Source organism: Marmota monax, unplaced genomic scaffold (assembly GCF_021218885.2).
Source record: "Marmota monax isolate L192 unplaced genomic scaffold, Marmota_monax_Labrador192_F-V1.1 WCK01_AAM20220418_F8-fsc00009, whole genome shotgun sequence".
Taxonomy (NCBI): domain Eukaryota; kingdom Metazoa; phylum Chordata; class Mammalia; order Rodentia; family Sciuridae; genus Marmota; species Marmota monax.
Window position 1 is genome coordinate 24,998,655 of NW_026694710.1, and position 15,937 is coordinate 25,014,591.

At 60.7% G+C, this 15,937-nt stretch overlaps 1 protein-coding gene across 2 annotated transcripts in view; it reads left to right on the forward strand.

The window, feature by feature from the left end:
- Window positions 1-824: 824 nt before the first annotated feature.
- The window catches only part of Man2b2 (mannosidase alpha class 2B member 2), a 29,805-nt gene continuing 14,692 nt past the window's right edge, over window positions 825-15,937 (forward strand). For both annotated transcript variants that reach the window (XM_046423717.1, XM_046423718.2), the window contains exons 1-9: window positions 825-997; window positions 3,219-3,365; window positions 5,156-5,261; window positions 7,638-7,810; window positions 9,175-9,290; window positions 9,821-9,998; window positions 10,900-11,098; window positions 14,408-14,598; window positions 15,518-15,677. In XM_046423717.1, the coding sequence (XP_046279673.1) occupies window positions 863-997; window positions 3,219-3,365; window positions 5,156-5,261; window positions 7,638-7,810; window positions 9,175-9,290; window positions 9,821-9,998; window positions 10,900-11,098; window positions 14,408-14,598; window positions 15,518-15,677 (1,405 nt within the window). In that variant the 5' untranslated portion in view covers window positions 825-862. The remainder of the gene's footprint in view (window positions 998-3,218; window positions 3,366-5,155; window positions 5,262-7,637; window positions 7,811-9,174; window positions 9,291-9,820; window positions 9,999-10,899; window positions 11,099-14,407; window positions 14,599-15,517; window positions 15,678-15,937) is intronic.

The window sequence follows — 15,937 nt, forward strand, 5'->3', positions numbered from 1 at the left end:
CAGCGTCACCTGGCTAAGGCATGTTTATTTACAAAATCTATAGGGCAGGGACAGGACCCAAGAGGGCGGTTTCGTTTCAGTTCTCCTCGGCTGGTGACTCAGCATGTTAACCATTACATTTCAGGGCTGTTTTCTTCTGCCCTATTAATTTCCCACAGGGAAGACGGGGTTATTCTTGTGAACTTAAGAGTCTTACAACTGCGTAGGACCGAGCAGCCACCAAGAGTGCAACAGGCGAAGTAATCAGGCCCTAAAAACAGAAAATTCTACTGGTTGAGCAAAAACATTCTGAGAGCTGTTTTTTCTTTGGGTCGGGTCAGGAGAAAAGTTATTGACGATCCGCGGATCAGGTCTGATGGTGGACTTCACAGTGTTGTGTGTGCTCCAAGTAAGTGGAAGGGACTTGAAGCCTGGACCTCAGCCCTGGCCACTCTGGATTTTGCCCCTCGTGTCTTCCACCAACTCGGCGCTCATTTCTGGCCCCTCCGTAGAGGCCGAGAGGTTAAGCACTGGCCCCAGGTCACCAGTCGGCCCCCAGTTAAGTCACTGGGCTTATTGACAGAGCAGGGTCCTGACCCTCCACTAGCCGTGTGACCCGGACAAGTTCAGGGCGGGCCTCAGCGGGTCCCCAGCCACCCGGCGGGCACGTCAATCTCCACGTCCGCGGGAGCGCGCGGTGGGCCGGCTGCGCGGCGGCGCGCGCGGTGGGCGCTAACCTGCGGGAGCGCGCGCCCCTACCCGCCCGCGGCCGCCTGTGCACCCCGCCCGGCCCGGGGCGCCCGGGTGACGCGGCCCGCGGACCCGGAAGTCACCGGCCCGCCCCGCCGGCCGGCCGCCAGGAGCACGGTCCCCGCCGCCCGGGATGGGGCCGCGCTGGCTGCCGCTGCTCGGGCAGCTGCTGCTGCTGCAGCCGCCGGGGTCCCGGGCCGCCGGCCCCATCCGCGTCTTCGTGGTGCCCCACAGCCACATGGACGTGGGCTGGGTCTACACGGTCCAGGTAGGTGGCGGGGGGCGCTCCACGCGCGCCCCTCGCGCGCCCCTCGCAGCTGCAGCCTCCCTCCGCCGGGGGCGCCCCGAGTCCCGGCGCAGGCGGCCCCGCTGGGTCCAAGTCCCGGCTGGGCTCGGGCTGGAGGAGCCCCCCGACTTCTCTGGTCACTTCCTGTCTCTGAACCCCAGTTTCCCCTTCTGTCGGGTGGTACACTGAATGGGTGGCTCCTGCGTTCCAGGCTGCAGAGGGGAGTGGCGTCCCCAGCCTGGGCATGGACCGAGGTGGCCCATGTGAGCCTGAGCAGGAGGGGCAGGCAGGCTCCAGGGCAGGTGGACGTCAGGTGACCACTGGAAAGGGGCTGCTTCCCTGTGCGCCTGGGTATTGGAGGCCGGTTCAGCATGCCCCGCCTTCCCAGCCCATGGCTTGGGTCGGGCCAGGGGTCACCTCCCGGTTCTGCTCCGGACCTTGGGCAGGGGGTTTGCTCTCTAGGCCTCAGTTCTCCTGTCTGTGAGAGCACTCACCCGCCTGCCCCGCCCCACGTCCAGCTCCCTGCACAGCCCTGCAGTTCCCTGCTGGGACCCAACACGGGTCAGACCCACCCCCGGGAGTCCTGAGAGGAATGCAGGAGAGGGACCAGCATCGTGGTCAGTGTAAGTGCTCAGCTCCCATTAGGCCTGCGCCTGTACTGTGGAGGCAGGTGGTGGTCAGCTGACACCCGGACTCTGAGGCACGTGACTATTGGTTTGCTTCACTCCAGCCTCACTGCTGCCCTGGGCCTCCTGCACACCTCAAGACCCCTCCTGCCACAGGACCTTTGCCCTGGCTGTGCTCTCTGCCCAGGAAGCTTCCCTCCTGAGAACCTGCAGACACAGTCCCTTCCTTCCCTCCGCTTGTTATTTGAAAGTCATTCTTGGTGTGGCCTTCCTGATGACCCTCTTCCCCTCTCCCTTCAGGATGGTCCCTGTTGCACGTGTCTCCATCTAAGGGGCCATATGTTTTGCCTGTTGGCTTGTTGACCGTGAACTAGAACCTGACTCCTCAGGGCAGCGGCTTTGTCCACTGTGGGCATTGCATGTTGTCACCTCAGCCTCCCGAGCTCCTTTGTGGGGTGAGGAAGGAGATGCCTAAGTTAATGAGCCAAACCCTCGGTGGCCTGGTGCGGTGGCCACGCCTGTAATCCCAGTGACTCAGGAGGCTGAGTCAGGACGATCATGAGTTCAAGCCCAGCCTCAGCAACTTATCGAGGCCCTGAGCAACTTAGCCAGACCCTATCTCAAAATAAATAAGTAAATAGAAAAAGGGCTGGGGATGTGGCTCCGTGGTTAAGCGCCCCTGGATTCAATCCCTGGTGCCAATAAATAAATAATCAGTGATTAGGGACAGAATAACTTACAAAGGACGTTGTAAGTAAATGGTGACATTTTAAAGAGAGGCAGGAAGCAGACCTGATGCCAAATGTAAAATCTTGTCCCTGGTGCATTTGGCAGCCTGTCAGGGAGGCCACCCACCCACAGGAGACAGCTTGAAGGTGGGGGAAGGGGCACCCACCACTCCCAGTTCCCAGAAGAAGAAACTGAGGACCAGAGAGGGTGGATGCGTTTCCTGAGACTACTCAGGAGTAACCCCAAGCCTCCCAACTTCCTGCACCGGGCTCTCAGCACTAGTGTGCAGGGCCTGGAGACTCCCTGTTCCTCAGAGTGCCCAGCCTGGGGGCATCGGGCAGCCAGTCCCCCAGGGACAACCCAAAGCACCTCTTCTCGGTTCAGCTCCCACCACCCACATCCCCCTTCACGTCAGCCCAGCAGACCCCTTTGTGGTCTCTGAGCCACGACCCGTCTTGCATCTGGGGCTTCACTGTGCTGCTGCCCATGGACCCTCAGGGCCAGCAGACACACGCCTCTCTGCCCAGCTGACTCTGGCTCCCCGGCTGGCTGGCACATCCCTCTTCCCACTAGGTGTCCTTGCCTGTTTCCTGGTGCCCCCTGCCTGGCCCCCAAGAGCCCGTTCCCCCCACGGGTAGGGAGCACGTTCCCTCTTCATGTACTGGGCAGAGATGGGCACCCTGGACTGGTGAGGGGCTCAAGGGGGGAGGCGCGAGGGGGAGAGACCACAGACGTGCCCTGCAAGTGCCAGGGCCCTGGGACACTTGTTCAGCTGCATTTGTCCTGCTTCTTGGGGCCAAGCCCTGCAGAGCTCCTGGGGCACTGGCCTGACACGCGCCCCTCCCCAGGAGAGCATGCGGGCGTATGCTGCCAACGTCTACACCTCCGTGGTGGCGGAGCTGACCAGCCGGCCCCAGCGCCGGTTCATCGCGGTGGAGCAGGAGTTCTTCCGGCTGTGGTGGACCAGCGTCGCCTCAGAGAAGCAGAAGCACCAGGTGAGGCGGCCAGTGAAGCCTGGAGCAGGCGCCTCGTGGGCTGGGCTGAGGCCACAGCTGCGTCCGCCTGAACCAAACCCAGGGACTGCTTAGGCCAGGCCTCGTGGTCAGGGCCACAGCAGGAAAGGGTTTTCTGTTTGATCCAGGCTTTCCTGGGGGTTCTTGAAAAAGTCTCTGGCTCTGGCAGGAGGGGCACGTTCCCAGGTGCTGCCTGGCCCCTCCTGGGCCCCTGCACCCCTTCCCTTATTTGCTCTGTCTGCCTGGCCCCCAGGCACAGGGGTGGTGGCCCTTGTGAGGGCGCTGTAGCGTGGGCCAGGGCGTGACGGCTTCACCAAGTGCCAAGAGCCAGAGCACCCCCGCTCCGTGACACAGACACCCAGAACCTACGCAGGAGCTTGTTCCTCTTTTCAGAACAGTTACCGAGCATGGACTTCAGAGAGGTTAGGCAGTTTGCTTGAGGCAGCGAAGCTGAGAGGCAGAGCAAGGACTGCTCCCCTGCATGTGATGGCCGCTTGCCAGGTGCCCGGCCACGGGGAGGTTACCCAGCTTTACAGAGAGGGCGTGCAGCAGGTCACACAGCCTATGAGTGATGGGGGAGATTCGGAGCCAGTGTGTCTGACTTGGGAGCACACTGGGGACAGTCCACAGTCCTTTCTGAGAGGGATGAGGGACGTGACAGGCATGTCTTGGTGGAGACCTGGCAGGACACTCCTGGGAAGCTCCCTGGAGGCAGGGACTTGGTTTCCTTTGTCCATTCACTGCAGTGTCCCAGGGCCTGCCCAGTGCGGTGCCCATATGTCTCAAGTGAATGACCCACAAACGCTGTGCCTTGGAGTACCAGCCATAGCTGCGGGCCCACGTTCTTGGGATCATTTACCTTCCCATCCTCCTGTTCACTCGTTTATCCAAAAATATGTATCAGCTACTCACGAGACCAACCCAAATCCAGGGACAGTCTGCAAAATAACTAGTCTGTGGTCTCAGAGTGGTCAGTCCCACAAGGAAAGGGGAAGCCTGAGGAGCTGTTTCAAGTTAAAGGGTCCAGAAGAGAAATGACAGTGTCATGCACTCGTGGTCCTGGCTTGAATCTGGCAAAAGGAACAGGAATTTGGCACAAAGTCTGTGGATGAGCTGGTAGTGTTGTCTTGGCGTTAAAGGTGCTGATTTTCATCATTATGCTGTGGTTATAATTAATTACCGCTGCTCTTCTGAAGTGCACCAAAAGCCTCGCTGCTCCTGAGCTACTTCCAAAACAGATGGGAAGTGTCAGAGCTGGGGCATTACAGCAAAGGAGGTCAGAGCAACGGGCGAACCGGTAGGAGGCTGCACCTTAGCTCTTTGTACTATTCTTGCAAGTTTTTGTTTTGTTTTGTTTTGTTGTACTGGGGATTGAACCCAGGGCCTTGTGGTGGCCAGGCAAGCGCTTAACCACTGAGCCACATACCCAGCCCTTTATTTTATTTTGAGACAGTCTCACTAAGTTGCCCAGGCTGGCCTCAAACTCACAGTCCTCCTGCCTCAGCCTCCCAAGTAACCCAGCCTTACAACTTTTTGCTGAGTTTTAAATTATTTGAAAACTAGAAGTGCACTTATAGGTAAAATCTCAGACAGCAGCCATGGCCAGGTGCTCTCTGGGTGCAGCTGGCACAGTCTGGACCAGAACAGTGTCCTGCTTTTATGGAATAAAGTAGGGTGAGGGGTTTAATGAGGTGCTACAGGCACGGCCGTCACAGACCCAGCCAAGTTTAGGGCTTGAACCTGGCTGTTTCTCTCTGCCCACCCATGCCAAGGTCCACCAGCTCCTGAAGAAAGGACACCTGGAGTTTGTCCTTGGAGGCCAGGTCATGCATGATGAGGCTGTGACCCACCTTGATGACCAGATTCTACAGCTCACAGGTATGGCCACCCCGCCCTACACCCAGGGACTCCAGTGGGCTAGGAGTTCCAGCCATGGCCACCCGCAGTGTGAAGCCTGTCCCCTGGAAACGGTGACTGCTAGAGCACACCCATGCCTGGCCAAGGGAGCGGAGTGCCAGGGTTGAGCCTGGGTTTTAGAGTCATGTCGCGTGGGTGCACCCTGACCCTGCTCAGTCGCGTCCCCGTGGCCCTGAGCATGGGATGTGTGCCCCCGTTTCCTTTGTTGGTAAGTGTGATGTTAATGCCCACCTGAGAGAGTCGTCGTGAGGATTCAATTGGGATGATTCAGGTGAAGGACTTTAAGTGGAATGTGTGGTCCTCTAGGGTGCTCAGCTGACTTCACCACCCCCCACCACCCTCACCATGGTCACCCTCACCACCGTCATCACCCCGATCGCCACCTTGGTCACCACCTCAGTCACCACCAGCACCAGCACCCTCTTCCCCTGCACCATCACCATCCTCGTCCTCACCATCTCCATCCCCTCCGTGGTCACCATACTCCCTGTCCCCACCACGGTTGCAGTGGGCACGTCACACTGCAGGCTGTAGCCACGCCCGCCGTGGGCCGTGTTCCTCAGAGGTGTGGGAGTGGAGGAGCTGACCACCCTCACCATCTCTGGTCCCTTGGGCCCCGTTTTTACCTAGGTTGAGCTGTAGTGGGCCCTGCTGTGAAGTGGGCCCCAGAAGGAAAGAAAGAGGCGGGCAGTGGACGGCCTCCCGCCGAGCTGGCCTCCCACATGGAGCTGGGCCCCTTCCCGAGTGGGGACGTAAGGCGCCTCCGCCCAGACCTGTCCCGCTGCCCGGCTGTTGGGAGCTCCTGCCCTCCTCTTGGCCCTCATGTCAACACACACCTGAATGCTGGATGTGACATTTTTATTGAGGGGGCGTTTGTTTCCAGCATCTCTGGGGTTGAGACGAGTCAGAGTTGGGCAGCAGCCCCCGTGACCGAAGCTTTCGGCCCCCTCCTCAGGCAGCAGTGCCCTAGCAGATTCTCAGAGGCCTGGGGGAGTGGCAGGTGCCAGCAGTAACCACCCCTGCCCCTGAGAGGGCCTGAGCGGGCCTGAGCGGGCCTGAGGAGGCCTGGCAACACCAGGTGGAGTGGAGGGAGGAAGGAGTCCAGGCAGGAGTGAAGGAGGCCACTACTGTCCTGTCCCCCCACTGGTGCCCCCTCCCTCTCCTTTGCTGATGGACCTCTCCCTCCCTCCATCCCTCCAGCGTCCCCCGGCAGTATTTAAAACACACTGAACAACGCCTTACGCATCTGCAGGTCTGGGCAGCCCAAGGCATAGTAGATATCCAGCCTTCCTGTCCTCCCTTGTCCCTGCCTCCACACATGGCTTGGCCTGTCCACTAGGTCACTGTAGTAGTGAGACACGGGTTCGGCTGCTGCAGTAGGGACCAAGAGCCATGAAAGACTTTCTTTATGGTTAAGGTGGGAAGTCTTCCCTGGAGCCCAGCAGGGTCACCACACGTGTGGTAACCATCGTCCATGCTATTAAAGATGAACTGAGGCGCGTGGGGGACATGTGGGAGCTCCTCTGAGCAGACGGCAGCACCACCCTGCGGATGACCAGGGCGGGAGGCCATGGGGAGAACCTTCCTGAGGAGATCCTGGAAGCAAGACGCAGTGTTTGGCTAACGTGGAAAGCCCTAATTAGGATCCACGTACGCGAGTCTGGCCCTGGTGGCTTACCGGTCCTCCCTCGGTCCCCGCCTTGGTCTCTTACATAGAGACCCCGGGCGCCAGTGCCACCACAGCCCAGTGGCCTGAGTCATTGAGGGCACCCACCTCTGGCTGCCGAGAGAAGGGAGTGCGTGTGTGGCTGGCCCAGACCTCTGTAGGTCCTCACGGCTGGAGTCCCCAGAGGAGGGACCCAAGAGAGAAGACAGAAGTGACAGTGATGGCAGGTGCCCTGCCCCTTAGCACTCAGCCCACTTCCGTGTTTGTTGGGGGTGAGTCCCCAGGTCCCGCAGCCGGCCCGGCACCCCTCAGCACCAGAGCTTGTCCAAGCTCGCGGAGAGAGCTCACCGGCACCCGGGCTGCCACATGGGCAGGCCTTGAGGGCACGGAGTAAGCCAGTCAGGAAGAGCAACACGGAGGACCGCACTTACAGGGGGTTCCCGGAGCCCTCAGGTCCACAGGGACAGAAGGCAGAATGGCGGTTACCAGGGACAGGAGTTGGCGTTCAGAGGGCTTATGCAAGACGGAAGGAGATCTGGATGGCGGTGACGCTGCAGGACCCTGGGCACTACCTCTGTGGGACCTGCCTGGCCTGGCGGCTGGTACCCCAGCCTGCTTGATGGGCAGTGAGCCTGCCACGGGTCACTAGCAGGGCGACGCTCTCTTTGCAGAAGGACACGGGTTTCTCTATGAGACCTTTGGGATCCGGCCACAGTTCTCCTGGCACGTTGACCCATTCGGTGCCTCGGCCACGACCCCCACCCTGTTTGCCCTGGCGGGCTTCAACGCCCACCTCATCTCCCGGATCGACTACGACCTGAAGGAAGCCATGCAGGAGGCCCAGGTGCGTGCTGCGTCACACCTGCCGTCACCCCTTGTTCAGCGCATCTTAGGGGACGCCGCCAGGTGCCTGAGCCCGAGCGTGTGGGGTGCCTGGCCTGCCCTCGTCTTGCCACCTCCCCAGGGTGCCCTCTTCCAGCAGGCCCAGCCCTCCTGGCCCCCTCCAGTCCAGAGACCCCTTCCTCCCCTTCCACAAGGCCTGGGGCCGGCCCAGGTCCTCAGGCCCCTCCAGGGACCAAGCAAACTGCACTGAGGAACCAGAGGAGGAGAGTGGGCTCGGCTGGAGCCCAGCAGCAGCCTCCTGACGTCCGAGGCAGCGAGACAGTGGACAGGGCAGACCTCCCGGCTGTGTGCCCAGGAGCCGCAGGCTCCACCCTCCTCTCCCATTAACCTCCCCAGCGGCCCGGGAGGCTGGGGCTGCGGGAATAAAGTCCCCCCAACTGGCGCTTGGGCAGCAGACATCTGGGGTCTCAGCTCTGGTGCTGCGGGCCTGAGCTGCAGGGGCAGCTGCCACAGGCCCCTCTCCTGGCTTGTTGATGTTGTTTACTCTCTGTGTCTCTGCTGTGTGTCCAAATGTCCCTTTTTATAAGGGCCCCAGTCCTACTTGCATTGGACCCACCAATGACCTCATTCTAACACGGTCACCTCCACAAGACCCTCCTTACAGTCAAGGTTCTGGGGGCTGGAACTTCAGCGTAACTTTGTGGAGGGTGTTATTCAACCCGTCATAGATGAGCAGAATCATAATCGCACCCATTTCACAGATGGGGAAACTAAGGCCCCAAAGGCCAACTTGTCCTGTCCAGGACGCCCTGGAGAGCAGTGGTAGAGAGTGGTAGAGCTGGCCAGGGGAAGTTATGCAGAGGACATCAGGCTCCAGGCAGGTCAGCAAAGGAACATGTCACCGAGGGCCTGGCAGAGAGGTGGTCAGGACCCTCTCCAGTCAGCTGCTTTCACCTGCCTGTGACCCCATGAGTGCTGGGGGTGGCTCCCCATTTATCCTGGGGCATAAGGACTTGTGTGTGGCCCCAAGCCAGAGCCGAGCAGAACTAGAACTTCACACCTGCTTGCAACCCTGAGCATCAGAACTATTGAGGAGCAGGCTTCTCCTGGAGGACCTGGCAGCGAGAAGCCTGCGAGGAGTGGGAGGGTGAAGGAGCAGCTGCTGGCAGGCAGACCCCAGGGCCCCCAGACCCCACGGGGGGGCTTGAGAGTGGCCTGGAGGGATGTTACAGAGGGGGCAGCAGCAGGAGGTCTTGGCCCACAGAGAGCGGAAGGTGAGGACCGGCCAGGGGGCACAAGCTGGGCTGGGGTGGTGCAGCCAGGGCTGCGGCTGTCCTGTCCTCACTGCCCCCTGTGGCCTTGCAGGGGCTGCAGTTTGTGTGGCGAGGGTCCAAGAGCCTCTCGGCACAGCAGCAGATCTTCACGCACGTCATGGACCAGTTCAGCTACTGCACGCCCTCGCAGCTGTCCTTCTCCAACAGGTACCAGTCCTCCCCAGCGACCGCCCTTGCACCTCCCCTTCCCCAACAGGTTCCAGCCCTTCCCCAGCGGCTGCCACCTGCCCCTCTGCACCTTCCTGAGACCCCAGACCCGCGTGTCTGGCCCCTGCAGGTGGTGAGCAGTTGCTGTGACACTATCTTGAGCATTTCCAGTCCCCAGGCCCCATTCTTGGTGTTGTGCCATGCCCAGCCACCCTGAAGCCCTAGGCAAAGGGGAGACCCTTGGATGCCCATCCTTCGTTATTTCCGACTGGTATTTCTTCATCATGGATTTTTGTGTTGATTTTGATTTTTTTCTAAGTATCGCATTAATATGTCATTGACCTTGATGACCGAGATTTTGGGCACCTGTGAATGGTGAACAAAGGAACCGGCTGGATGGTCCTGGTGGGGGAGCAGGGGCTGCTGGCTCCTCGTGGCAGCTGGAGCTGACCAGGCTGGGGGGCGGAGCGGCACCTGGAGCCCCATCTGGGCACACCTCTCCTCCCGCTCTGCACTCTGCCTCCCCACAGGTCCGGGTTTTACTGGAATGGTGTGGCTGTCTTTCCAGAGCCACCTCCGGACGGGGTGTACCCCAACATGAGCGAGCCCGTCACCCCAGCTAACATCGACCTTTACGCCAAGGAGCTGGTGGCCAACGTGAAGCAGAGGGCTGCCTGGTTCCAGACTCCTTACATCCTCTGGCCCTGGGTAAGGCAGGGTCCTGGGCCTCATGTCCTGTCACAGCCCAGGGCCTGCTGTGCAGAGTCCAGCCCCTGTGCTTGGGCCCTGTGGCAGCTTGCACCAAGCCAGCCTGCCCAGGCCCCACCACTCTGCACCCCTTCCCCACAGACCACAGGGCCTCAGCCACTCCTCCAGCCTCCCTCCACCCTGGACTCACCCTGGCCTCTCCCACCTGACAGCAAACCCCCGGGCCAAGCAGCTTCCACTCCCACCTGGTGAGCCGCACTTGCCATTGCAGTGTTGGGGGCTGAAGCCCGAGCCAGAACCCCCACACTCGACCTCCAGTTCCCTCTGTAACACGGGAACAATGACAGTACCTGCTGCACAGTCTCCATCCAGGGTTGGTGAGGGGCAGTGCCAGGCAGGACACCATGCCACTGTCTCGGACCTTTACCGAGCACCCGCTGTGTGCCAGGCACTGTTCTAAGGGACCATTCGCCTCGTCCATCTGATTTGCACCACTGAGCCTAGAAAGCGGACATTGCTGCTGTCCCGTTTTGCAGTTGAGGGACCTGAGGCTCAGGAAGGTTAAGGAGTTTCCTAAGGCCACTCAGCCTCTTAGCAGGGCAGCTGGGAAGGGCAGGAATTTGTGTCCAGACAGGTCACCCAGGGCTGCCTCTCCTGAAGGTGCATAAAGGCCACGGGAATCACAGCTCTGGCCGTGATTCTTAGTGATTATCACCCTAGCCATGTCGGCAGGTAGCAGTGCCATGGGCCTTGGATGCGCAGGGGTGCCAGCTGTGGGAGCCGGTGACCCTTGTTGGCGCCACGGAGAGTGGCAGGGCTGCCATTGGGAGGCAGTGCTGACTCCTTCCTGGGCAAGGTCTGTGCTCTGAGGCACAAGCCATTGCTTCTGTGTCCCCTGCAGGGATGTGACAAGCAGTTCTTCAATGCCTCGGTGCAGTTCGCTAACATGGACCCGCTGCTGGACCACATCAACAGCCGGTCCCAGGAGCTCGGCGTCTCGGTGGAGTACGCCACGCTGGGCGATTACTTCCGCGCCCTGCACGCCCTCAATATCTCCTGGGCCGTCTACAACCACCATGACTTCCTGCCCTATTCCTCAGGTACAAGCCTGGGCGCTGGGGTCGCAGTCTAGTGTCAGGGCCGGCACAGGACTGCACATCCCTCAGTGCCCACAGGGGTGCCCCACAGGCCCTGTGTGGGGCCCTGAGGCAGACTGGCCCCACCTGCCTCCCGCCAGACGGCCTGCTTCCTGGTTCAGCTCCCACCCTGCCCACACCAGCAGTTTGCCACCCTGCCCTGGCAGTGCCCTGCAGGGGGCACCCTCCTCACCTGCTCCTTCTCCTGTGCCCTATGTGCACCTCCTCCAGGCACCCCTTCCCTAGACACCGAGTCTGGGCTGGGTGACTCCACAGTGTCCCAACAGCCCCAGGCTTTCTTTTTTAATTGCTTCACTACTCTCGGGGACCTGGTCTCCTCTGGGTCACGAATGTGTCCTTAGGCCCGCAGCTGGCCGGCCACACATAGCACAACCTGTGACCCTCTCCTCCGGGGCTCTGTAAAAGTCATGAGGCCTCCCTGTGGCAAAATGGGGACACCAGTGTGCTTTGTTCTCATGGTCATAACAATTGCGTGAGACCAGAAGAGCTGTTAGCCTCCCACCCAGCACACAGGGGGCTCAGCCAAGGGAGCTGGGAGTAACTGCGATGCTCAAACCAGAGTTTGAGATGAAACTAGGTCCCCACTTCGGCCAGTGGATGTGTCTGGTAAGCTGGCCGAGAAGGCCTCTTGTCGCGGTAGCAGCTCATCAAGGCAGGGGCGCCTCCCTGTCAGCTCTGAGTCACAGCCGCCAAAGCCAGTTCTTCACAGCCACTGGGGGAGGTGTTGCCCCTCCTCACAGCAGGCCGTGTCCTCAGCGCTGCAGCGACCCCCGCAGTTCACCCCCAATTTCTTCTTTCTGGGTTCTTGTCTAGTGAATTCAAAGAATGAAATCCACAGACAGCGATGAGTGAGTGCAAGAAAAGCCAGAGCTCTCTCAGGGCAAGAGGGGACCGACAGGGGTTGCCGCTCAAGTGTGCCAGTCTAAGTGTTTAGGTAGCGCCTGGGTCCATGCTATGGGTCCAAATTTTGCTGACAGGGGTTTGGAAAAGTACCGGTGCTGTTGGTCGGGCCGCGATCCCATTCAGGTCTGCCCTGCTTTCATTTTCCTGCCGCTCCTGGAGAAGGGGGAGGTTGAGGCCAGAGGATCATGGGTACTCAGGGGTTCAAGGCTGCAGCACTGTGTAGAGTGGGCACCAGCACCAGGCCTTGGCCTGGCCACCCAGGGACACCCTGGCTGGCCTGGGCCCTGGCTGTCTGCTCCTCAGGCCCACACCTGCCCAGCTCCAGCAGCTGCAGCCGAGCTGGCTGCCTGCACTCCAGCCACCAGCCCTGCTCCTGGACGAGGGCTTGGCTTCAGCGCTGTCCCCAGCCCTTTGTGCCAGGTTAGGAACGTGGCTTGCCAGCCCCTGCTTGAGAGACTGCTTCAGGGCCTGCAGGGTACAGCAAAGCTGCTGGTAGCATCAGCACCCTGCTCCTGTGGGCCCTACAACCCACACCCCCTGAGCACCCCGCTGGCGGCTCCTGCAGGTCTGCTCACCTGCCTAGCTTGGGGGACAGGTAGAAATTGCTCTTCTCAGCCCACTCCCAGACCCCCTCGGGCCTCCACAGGGGGATGGCTTTGGCCAAATGTTAAAATCTACATGGGTTGCATAAGATGAGCAGCCCAGCCAGGCTGGGTGGGATGGTGGCCGGGCCACCATGCGCCAGGAAAGCGCAGGCTCTCAGCTGCAGCCCTTCCTCCGAGCTCTGCCTAGCACTGACTCCCGTGCTTGGCTGACTGCTTTGGGAAAGGAGGCAGTGATGAAGAGGCATGCCACGGCTGTCCCCAGAGAGCTGAGGAAGCCCAGGGGCATCTGGCCGAGTGGCCACCATGTCATGTGGCCTGGGCACCTGGAGCTAGGCCTATCTGGGGCCTCCCGGCCACAGTGACAGGCAAGGACCGGCCCTGGGCAGTGACTCCCAGCACACCTGGGTTTGGGTCACACCCCTCCCAGCATGAGCTGTTGCTCCAGCAAGTGGAGACACTTCTTGAGCTCTGGGGTGTCATGGTAAAATGGCGTTTCTGCAGGACTAGGGGGGACACCCACGTGAAAGCTTCCTGGTGGCCAGCCCCCTTCTCCCTGTTTATGTCCTTTCAAAGAGAACTCAGATGGACTGTGGCTGCAGGGCTCCAGGGGACCTGGCTGCTGCTCAGACTCATGCCTGTCGGGAGTTAGGCTTACCACTCTGGGCCTCGGTCTCAGGCTGCGTGGAGATGGGGTGGGCTGCACAGCTGCCAGGACCCTCTGGTTTGCGCCAATTTGCTGAGGGGTGTGGCTACAGGTGGGGAGAATGGGTTCCCCGGGTGGGGGCACGGCTACAGTCAAGGTGGGCAGAGATGATGTGGGCGTGGCTACAGTGAAAATGGGGGTGGGATTTGTCCTGGGGACCGGATGCGCCCTCAGTGGGGGCGGGTGGTTAGAGCTAGGCAGGAGAGTTGTGGGCGTGGCTAGCTGTGAGGTGGGCGTGGCCACGTCCAGGCTGGCTGCTCTAATTAGCGTTTGGGCTGTGAAGTTGCCTGATAGGGAATCCGGCCCCCAGCCTTGACCCCAAGCCCTCATCCGTTTCGCCATGAAGCTGCAGGGGACGCTGCCTATCTGACTCCACAGCCTGTGGCCTTTCCTCTGGGCCGTGGGGCACCCACCAGGGACTGGCCCAGGTCTGTGGGGAAGAGCAGGGAAGAGGCGCAGGGCAAACCCAGGTCAGCAAAGAGGCAGACCTTGCAGGGAACTGAGAGCCCCCTTGGGAGACAGGCAGACCGAGGTGCTCAGCCGCCTCCCTCCCGGGCCCTGGCAGCCAGACAGCAGCTACCTGGGATGGCTCAGCTCTCACACCACCCCGAGCATTCTCCCTGGGCCTCGGGAGGCTGCTGAAGTGCAGGCCTGGCCCGGGGCTCACACAAAGCCCTCCTTCTGGGGCTGTGTCCTACCCACCTGGTTCCTGTCTTGCTCTCTTCCCTCCCTGAGGTTTCCCAGATACCATCTTGTCACTGGCCTTGCTCCTCCTGCACCTACTCTGTCCCCAACCTGCCCTGACACTCCTGCCCTGCCCCAGGCTCTCCAGGGCTCCCTGAGCAGTTCTCTTCTGCCTTGGAGAAGGTCCCTGGACTGAGAGCCACAGCCTGGGGTCACCGCCTGCCCAAGTTGCCCTCCTAGGCCACCCAGGCACACTCTGCCTATCTGGTCCCCGTTCCTGAGCAATGCAAGAGTGAGGACGTAGTGGGCTCCACAGGCAAGGGACCCTCAAACTCCCTGTCTGCCCTCGTCTCCCAGAACCATTTGCTGCCTGGACGGGCTTCTACACCTCCCGCAGTATGCTCAAGGGGATGGCACGGAGAGCCAGCGCCCTGCTGTACGCAGGGGAGTCCATGTTCACGCGCTACATGTGGCCAGTGCCCCACGGGGCTCTGGACCCCACCTGGGCCCTGCAGCAGCTCCAGCAGCTCCGCTGGGCCGTCTCAGAGGTAAGGCCAGGCTTCTCAGCCAGAGGGGTGGGACTGACACCCCTACTCTGCACCCTTGTCCCAGCAAATCCTCCAGCCCAGGCTTTGGGGCCCCATTTCACAGATGAGAACAGCGAGACACCCCGTCACTGGGTCGTGCACCGTGAAGCTGGGCCAAGTTCTCTTGGCACCCAGCTGGTGGCTTCAAAGCTTTATATGTGATTCTAACAAGAGGAATAAGGACCAAGTAGAATGGCAGTGGTGTCAGCCAGTCCTGCCTGGAGCTAAACCACAGCCCCACTGTGACCTCAGTGACAACATCTAGGAGGGTAGTGGGGCAGTCGTGACCATAGGCTTGACATGGTTGGCACTGCGGCTGCCACGTAGCCAGGGTTCCTGGCCTTCCCTCTCCACGTGCTCCCCAGGTAGGAAAAGCGAGGCCCCAGGAGCCTTGTATGCTGTCCATGGTCACCCATCCACACGGGGCCATGCTGGCTGTGACTTCTTTACAGCTGCCTGAAGGGGCACTGGCAGAACTCGCCTTGTGCTGGGCGTAGACTGCCCTAAAGTCCGTCAGAGCAGCCGGCCACAGCAGCTTCCACTGTGGAGCTCCATGTCCCCTTCTGTGAGGACACAGTCCTGCCCCTGCCTCGGAGCAGAGGAGTGTGAATGTCGTGTGGTGTGAAGGGTGCCCAGAACAAACCAGCCACACGTGGGGCAAGATGGACCGGATGGGGCAGGTCCTTCCCAGAGTCCCCTGGCTGCCCAGGGGTTCCACAAGGTCAGCGAAAGGGGCCAGTTCTGCAGCCTCTCTCGCCTCGGCTTCCTCTTCTGGGAAGTGGGAGGGACGCCCACCTTCTCCCCTGGCATGAGACCAGCACCTTGTAGGGTCAGGTCCTGATCCCCGCCTCTTCCTCACATCTGACAACGGGTGCCACAGGTCCAGCACCATGATGCCATCACTGGAACTGAGTCCCCCAAGGTGAGAGACATGTACATGGAGCATCTGGCCACAGGGATGCAGGGCGTGCGCAAGATAATGTCCTCTATTGTCCTGGACAAGTTCCAGCTCAGGATGACAGCCCGGGCAGCCGAATCAGGTAAGCCAGACCCCCACAGAGAGGCTGAGGCCCCCCTCTGAGAACAGAGCCCAGAAGGGTGGGGGGGGGGCCTAGTGACCTGAGTCCACAGCCCCTGCGACCCCTTACTGTTGGCATGACCTTGACCTTGGCAGTGGCTCCAGTGCCCCAGGCCTCCATTTCTTCATCTACTGGATGAGGAAGGGCTGACATGAGTCTTGGGGATGGTAAGCCTGGCGTCTGTAAGACTGGACCTGTCATGGTCCTCGTTTCATAGCTGG